The 7,314-nt window shown below is 53.2% G+C and overlaps 4 protein-coding genes across 4 annotated transcripts; all 4 read left to right on the forward strand.

The window, feature by feature from the left end:
* Nucleotides 1–625: 625 nt before the first annotated feature.
* Nucleotides 626–1,090, forward strand: CPAR01_10910 (uncharacterized protein; the record flags this gene model as incomplete). The annotated part of the gene is made up of 2 exons (XM_060495170.1): nt 626–675; nt 766–1,090. The coding sequence occupies 2 exons, from the start codon at nt 626–628 to the stop codon at nt 1,088–1,090; spliced, it is 375 nt and encodes a 124-aa protein (XP_060345518.1).
* Nucleotides 1,091–2,814: 1,724 nt separating this feature from the next.
* Nucleotides 2,815–3,075, forward strand: CPAR01_10911 (uncharacterized protein; the record flags this gene model as incomplete). Its single annotated transcript, XM_060495171.1, has 1 exon — nt 2,815–3,075. The coding sequence occupies one exon, from the start codon at nt 2,815–2,817 to the stop codon at nt 3,073–3,075; it is 261 nt and encodes an 86-aa protein (XP_060345519.1).
* A 543-nt stretch (nt 3,076–3,618) lies between these two features.
* Nucleotides 3,619–5,650, forward strand: CPAR01_10912 (major facilitator superfamily transporter; the record flags this gene model as incomplete). Its single annotated transcript, XM_060495172.1, has 6 exons — nt 3,619–3,721; nt 3,794–4,103; nt 4,166–4,224; nt 4,276–4,315; nt 4,397–4,888; nt 4,945–5,650. 6 exons carry the CDS (start codon nt 3,619–3,621, stop codon nt 5,648–5,650), a joined length of 1,710 nt encoding a protein of 569 aa, XP_060345520.1.
* Nucleotides 5,651–5,962: 312 nt separating this feature from the next.
* Nucleotides 5,963–6,352, forward strand: CPAR01_10913 (uncharacterized protein; the record flags this gene model as incomplete). The annotated part of the gene is made up of 1 exon (XM_060495173.1): nt 5,963–6,352. One exon carries the CDS (start codon nt 5,963–5,965, stop codon nt 6,350–6,352), a length of 390 nt encoding a protein of 129 aa, XP_060345521.1.
* Nucleotides 6,353–7,314: the final 962 nt, after the last annotated feature.

Genomic DNA, 7,314 nt, shown 5'->3' on the forward strand with positions numbered 1-7,314 from the left:
CGAGTGGGCAAATCCAGGATGCGAAAACGCCTGCCGAGAGTCTGAACCGGGGCAACGCGATTGTCATTGAACAGGACAGCCAGCAAACAGGCTGACTGTTTGCCAGCGCAACACAACCCTCTTTGCTGCGGAGTAAGATGCATCGTCAAGTGACCAGGCGTGCGCAAGTAAGATGCCGACATGTCACGATATGACTCTTTGAAAGAGGGGATAGTTAAAGGGACGGATGAGAGACTCAGGTTGGGCTTGCATTGCACCGCCTGAGTCGGTTCGTTTGGGTGTCCGTTCGCCTTACAACCTCTACACCGTTGAAGAGGGGGTCCCTAAATCAACCGCTCGCGCGCAACAAAGGTGTGCTGTTGTCATTCCAATCGGAAGCTGTCATGGTTAGGGTGCATGCGACCAACAGGACCTCGAGCCGTACACTGGGCGCTTGAGCAAGCAAGCTGCAGCAGTCTTGAGGGTCGCCCTCTTCAGACGTCACGGCACATACCCCATCGACGCTACCTTGATTTACAGTCACAGGCGGAATCACGTCTCGGCCGATAGAGCTGTGCGACCTTTGAGAGGCGCCTCTCCACAATCGCATACGGCCGCTGCAAGCACCAGTACTGTGTGACTACGGATGCTCTCTCGTATTCAGCAAGACGCCGAGGCAAACACATCTACGGGGCCGTACGTTGTGTATCTAGCAACGCGTATCCTTACTACCAAGATGAGCGAGTTGCGAATCTATCTACACAGGCCCCTACGTCCTGACTCCAGAGATCCGGCAGAGAGGCTCCGAGTCAGTGTGCGGCGGCAGCGGCAGCGGGAAACCGTAACGGCAACGGCTTCTTTCCCTTCGAACAGCTCAAGGCCGACGACGCTGGCGCAACAGGTGTCGATATCCGCCGGGAGGGACACTCCGCGGCCCTGGTCCTGCTTCCTTTCATTCACCGCCTCACAAAAGCGGACGACGAGGTGGTTCTATCAGCCCGGCCTTGTTACTCAGATCCTCGGCGCTCTGATGCAGGCTCTCTGGGGCGTGATAAGCTCCGCGTGCGACAGGAAGCATACCCGCGTCCCACCTCAGTTTGCCCAACAATAGGGAGTCAGGGAAAGCTCCAGAGGAATATTCAGGATGATCCGTAATGGAAGCCCACCCCTGATGTCCCAATCAAATGGCTGCAAAGCTAACGTCTTGTATTTGTGCTGCCGCTCACCGCAAAAGATCAGGCACAGGCAGCGCGGGGAACAGGATTAGTTCACCCTGCTAAGGAGGCGGTCTATTACTGAGCCACAGGGACAGCCTGGGTTTTTTCCCCATGTCGCCCTCCCTCGACAATACAGTCAACTAGCGTTTGACCAGCCCTCGGTCGGTGGTTTGTCGCTTTCATCCAACAATCCAATGTCGACCCCCCCCCCTTGCTACAGCCTCCAACAAAGCCAGCCATGCGACCCAAGTGCCGGGGGTTGTGAACCTTGGGCTGTAAGTACACACCTTGCACCTTGGGTGCCTCACATCGCAGACAAGATACATCATCTCGTCTTCTCGTCCGCCCATGGAAGGCCGGGAAACAACAGTACAGTGTCGAGATGCTCGTCTCGCTACCCATCAAAAGGCGTTTGACAGAAGGGCACCATACCACAATGACAGTGCGCATGGTTCTAGTATTCAAAGCACAGTATGCAGGTTGAGAATGGTCTGGACAGACACGGCCGAAGAACCCAAGGCTGATACATGCTGGTAAATGAAGCCCGAAACCCGGGTGGTTATTCGAGCTGGATTTTCCGAGACAAGCACATTGTGTCTAAGGCTATCCGTACACCAATACCTACCTACTATGGTACTCCGTGCACCTCACGATGTAGTTGCCACCAGAGCAGACAAGGCGAGATGGGAGCAAGGGACCGGGATCAGGACGGAGCAGATGCCGTTGCGTTGCGCATCACAGGCTTTTTGGCATTACGATGCGATGCGATGCGATGCGCTGCGATATGGGCCAGAAGAGAGTGACGGGCACTTGATGGACGCGTAGTCGCTACACAGCGGCCATCGACGAAAGTGCAGGTAAATGTTGGCTTTCGTTTCCTTGTCCTGCTGTAACCTGTTGCGTCGGTTGGCTAATTTTCTTTTGCTTTTCTTATTTCTGGCGCCCTGCAACTACCCACACCCCAATTCCGAGTTGGCTCCATTTGCTCCAAAAAGTCTCCCTCTCCCAAATCCAGCCCAGTCCCATCGCGGCTCTAGCCTCGTTGCCTCTTGTGAAACCTTTTTTATTCCTCTGTTGATCCTTGCCCTCCGGTCTGGCGCCATCCTTCCCCGAGTCTACCACCCCTTGCCTACTTTTCCTACTCCGTCCATGTCGGTCTGGTTGAGTACGTACTCTCTTCGTCTGGTCAAGGGAAGTACTCTTGTACCTTTCGGATACTCTCTCTCTCTCTCACTCACTCTCTTACTCTCACGGCTTTTTCACTTTGTGTATGTGTGTGTGTGATGTGTGTGTCTCTCTCTCTCTCTCTCTCTCTCTCTCTCTCTCTAAGTCTCCCTTCCACACACACCCACACCCACATATCCGCTCGCTCCGAACCCCATCCTCCCCTTGACACCACTGAGCTGCTAACAACGGATTGCGTCTAGGGAATCTCATCCGGGTAGTACCCGTCGCGTAGGTAGTGGCCGAGCCATGGACGTACCGACTTACACTTATCCACAGCCGTAAGGCGAACACTCATGGCCTTGGGACCGTCATCTCGACATGGGTAAGGGGGCACGCCGCGCCGCACGCACACACATGCCTACACACTCACACACCCCCCGACTGCGCATGTATGGAGAAAAAAGCCCACCGAGTCTTGTCTGGGGGGTACCCCTGGATCAGGTACAGGGCTTCTCAGGCCCCACGGCCGTCATGCCGGGCAGTTGGATCCCTTCCCACGACGTGGGACCTTTCGCCGCCGCATCTCCCTGAATCCCTCCCCGGTGGACAAGTGGGAGGATCGTCTTGTTTCTTTTTTGCGCTGGACATGCCATGGTCCATGGTCACCGCCGTTCCAATCTTAGATCCAAATTTTTTTGCTTCCGCGACCTAGGCAATGGTACGGTCCCGGTGGCCTGTCCCCCAGCTGGGTCTGGTCTGTGTCTGGGGTGGCCCTGGGCTTTGACGTCTCTTGGTCCTCTCATCGTCACCGTCCGCGCTCCCTTCATATTAAGTTGCTTGCTTCCCCAGAGCTTGCTACTTTTTGTCCCATCTGATACTTTCTTTCATAAGGTAACCATCCCGCCACGCTGTCTGAATAGCTTTGATCTCGCTCTGCTTGTTTTATCTTTGCTTTTCCATCGTTGCTTTTCATGGTTACATCATCAGTCTCGAGCATCAACACGCTTTCCTCCCTTCCACGAGACTAGCAAAACAAATTCTTGCCCACACCAATCTGGACCACCAGCTCCACGATACCGTTTTTCTCCCTCGATTCTTGAGCCCACCGAAGACGTTACGGGAACTGCAGTGCTATATATTGCTACATCGCCCACCCATCCCTTGATCCGAAATCTTTCCAACCGCCTACCGAATCTCTTTGCGCCTCACACAACATCCAGCCTGCCAACTGCGCATACACCGAGGATCAACCAAGATGAAGAGGACCGGCTACATGACGGGAGGCCGTCGAGGCGGCTCCTCGGGGAGCATGAAGTCCAAGCTTCCGCCCTTTCCCACGACACAGATGTTTGTTCTCGGTATGCATATCCTCATCCAGCGGTCTTAGATGGGCTCACCGCAGGATGCCCGCTAACACGCTCTTCAACCAGCGCTCTGCAGAATATGCGAACCGATTGCATTCATGTCCATCTTCCCCTACGTCTATAAGATGGTCGAACACTTCAACATCACCGAAGACAAGAGCAAGATTTCCGTCTACGCCGGCATGATCACATCCGCATTCACTTTGGCCGAGTTTTCGACAGGAGTCGTTTGGGGAAGACTGAGCGACAAGATTGGTCGCAAGCCTGTCCTCTTGATGGGCCTCTTTGGCACGGCCTTGAGCTCTTTGGTTTTCGGGTTTGCCCCCAACTTGACGGTTGCACTCATTGCGCGAGCTCTCGGTGGTCTGTTGAACGGGTATGTCGAGTCTACGAGCCAGCCCACTGGCAAAAATTGACCTTTGGCTGACTTTGGCAAAGAAATATTGGTGTCCTGCAAACGACTGTCGCGGAGTTGGTTACGGTCAAGGAGCATCAGCGTATGTTCGGAAGTCTTTCCCGGTTACAGGTAATGAGCTAACTCTGTGCAGCCCGCGCATACACTATTATGCCCCTAGTTTGGTGTCTTGGGTAAGTTGAGTTTGTTGTGGCGAGCGTACCCCTACTACGCGACTCGCCAGAGTTCACTGACTAGTGTCTGACTTTGCACAGCTCAATTGTCGGACCTGCTCTTGGTGGCTTACTCGCCGAGCCTGTTCAAAGTTACCCGCAGTACTTCAAAGCGGGCTCGATCTGGGATCAGTACCCTTTCCTCCTGCCCAATCTTTTCAGCGCCGCCACTGTCTTCTGCGGAGTTGTCATCGGTCTGCTCTTTCTGGAAGAAACCCACGCTGAGCGCAAGAAGAGGAGAGACCCCGGTGTGGAGTTGGGAAAGCGCATCATCTCGTGGGTGTCGGCCAAGAGCTGCCAAATCCCTGCGCGGAAGGCGGAGAAGCAGGCACTGCTCGACGATGATGAGCTCCCCGGCTACCGCACGAACGAGAGCTCTCCTCAACTTGTGGGATCCGAGTCTACTATCCCCGAGCCAACCGAGACTCTGGACCTCACAGAGGCATCAATCATTGATGAAATTGCTGAGCCGCCCAAGGTGATCTTTACCAGACCTGTCATCTTGAACATCATCTCCTACGGCATCCTGGCCTTGTAAGTCATTGCTCTTCACTTTGAGACTCTCATCAACATGCTTACACTTCTACCAGCCACACCATGACCTTTGATCAACTGTTCCCCGTCTTCCTCAGCACCACGCCTCGCGAGCACCCGGACGTTCACCTTCCTTTCAAGTTCCCCGGCGGCTTCTCGATGGAGACCAAGTCCATTGGCATCATTCTCGCGGTTCAGGGTGTCTACTCCATGATCTCGACAGTCTTCATCTTCCCATGGGTTACCAGACGCCTCGGTCCTCTCCGGCTGTTCAGACTATTGGCCATTTCTTACTTCTTGCTCTACCTGACGACACCCTACCTAGCTCTGTTGCCTGAGAACTTGCGAATCATCGGCATCTATATCATGGTTATCTGGAAGTGCACCTTCTCGACCATGGCCTACCCCAGCAATGCGATTTTGCTCACAAACTCGGCACCGAGCCTCATGTCCCTCGGAACTATTAACGGCGTTGCCGCCTCGACAGCGAGCTTGTGCAGAGCGTTCGGGCCGACCATTTCGGGCTTCCTTTACACTCTTGGTATTCGAACCGGCTACTCCGGACTTGCTTGGTGGACCAGCGGTGCCATTACCATTTTCGGCGCCTTCCTAAGCATGCATCTTACCGAGCCCCGTGGACGCTTGGACGAGCCTGTCAGAGATATCGAGACGGCAGTGGAACCCACTGAGATTGAGGGTCTGCTAGTTCCCCTGGACGACGACGAACACGAGGTTGAGGCCGGCCCCAGCCGGAGATCGTGATCACCACCATGATCACATACGTTGACTACCTTATCCCCCAATTTCGATACCCCGGAAAGGCGCCATGGGATTTGCACTATTTTATTTTTATCATCATTCAACAATCGGAGTTTTCATCCTACGGCGTTATTATCGACAGGAAGGGACCACAACAAGACATAGACTATCGCTCATGGGACACGACGGAAGGAATCAGAGAAAAGAGTTATTACCATCACACGATTTAATTCGGACAGGCCGAGGAGAGAGCACATACGGAAATCTCACGACTTGTTACTTGTTTTATTCCGACCATTTCCATCAGCGGGCTGCATGACTGGATTTCAGTTCTTGTTCGTTTCGACTTTTTATCAAACCTTTAGGGGGCGCTCAACATCACATCATGTATCGGGTCAGGCGACGATCCTCGACCATTTGTTTTTGTATACGGATTGTTCTATTGGACAAGGAGTTGGAAATACCATGGAGGCCCAAGGGAACAGCCGACACTGGAAAGAGATGGGAGACAGAAGACAGAGAAACCGCAAAGGGCGCAACAAAGAGAAAAAAAGCAAATGGCATTTTTGGGGGGAATACCACAGAGGACCGGACGTACCAAACCAACCCGAGGAAAGAGAAGCGGAGGAGCGGGAAGGATTTTGGCAAGGAAGGGAATTTTTCTCCTCTGCCGGGAAACTCGATTTGTTCTGTGGGGGCCTGTGAAGACTTGCAAAGGTCTAGCTGCTCTTGATGTTTTAATGATGGCTTATTTCTTAGAGAATTGATGGGAGAACAACTCCTTGACAAACACCTTTGATTACAACTGTAATGATAACCGTGACAACTTACAACCCCAGTGGTGACTGACAAACCCCCAATGACCTGCGTACCCCGACATGCCTCATGAGTGAGTTTGAAGGCCGCGGCGTCTTTTCTCTCGGGCGGTTTCTGTTCAGCGCCAAGCGAAACATTGGTGACGTACATGCTCGTACATGGGATTGAGCGGTTTGCGGGCGTGAGACACATTCGCGGGGTGTGAAGCAAGTAATTGCTCTTTTACTCTTTTTTTTTTTTTGTCTTTTGAAGAAAAACCCGGGGTAAGGTTAGGTCTCCAAATGAAATTTCGCAGGGTTCATGTGAAGGCGGTTCCCCGGATCCCATCCCGGTCTCATGATACAACTACCTTGTCCTAGGCGCCTACCTTATTGTACTACTGTCTACAGGTTTCCGGCCTTGGTTCATCCGAAAGATGAGGCAGTTTGGTACGGTGCTCCCCAACGGGTTTGTGGGGTGGCAGCGGGATGGTAAGAGGGAAGGGGACCAGAAGACAGAGGAATTAGAAGAAAAGAAATCGGAACCAGAGATTGGCGCTGGGCGGATGATGCCTTGAATACCGTCATGTTTCCATTCCCTTGAAGCTCGATTGTGAAGCCGTCATCGTGAGATAGATTGTAAGACAGCTGGGCTAAATACTTGTGGGGGTCTTCACATGCGCGTTGGTCGTCAGTGTTGGCATCGCTCATTGGACGGGTACCAACAATGCTGTGTGGATATTGGATCTCGTGACAGGAGAGAGGGACCAAGATTACAGTGATCGATAACGGCGAACGGGTTGTGACTTGTGATGGATTGGAGAATCCCCGTCCGTTCGCAAAGCTATACTAAGCCTATGCTGGAGCGTTGGC

Source organism: Colletotrichum paranaense (genome assembly GCF_030867605.1).
Source record: "Colletotrichum paranaense strain IMI 384185 chromosome Unknown Scaffold_9.1, whole genome shotgun sequence".
Taxonomy (NCBI): domain Eukaryota; kingdom Fungi; phylum Ascomycota; class Sordariomycetes; order Glomerellales; family Glomerellaceae; genus Colletotrichum; species Colletotrichum paranaense.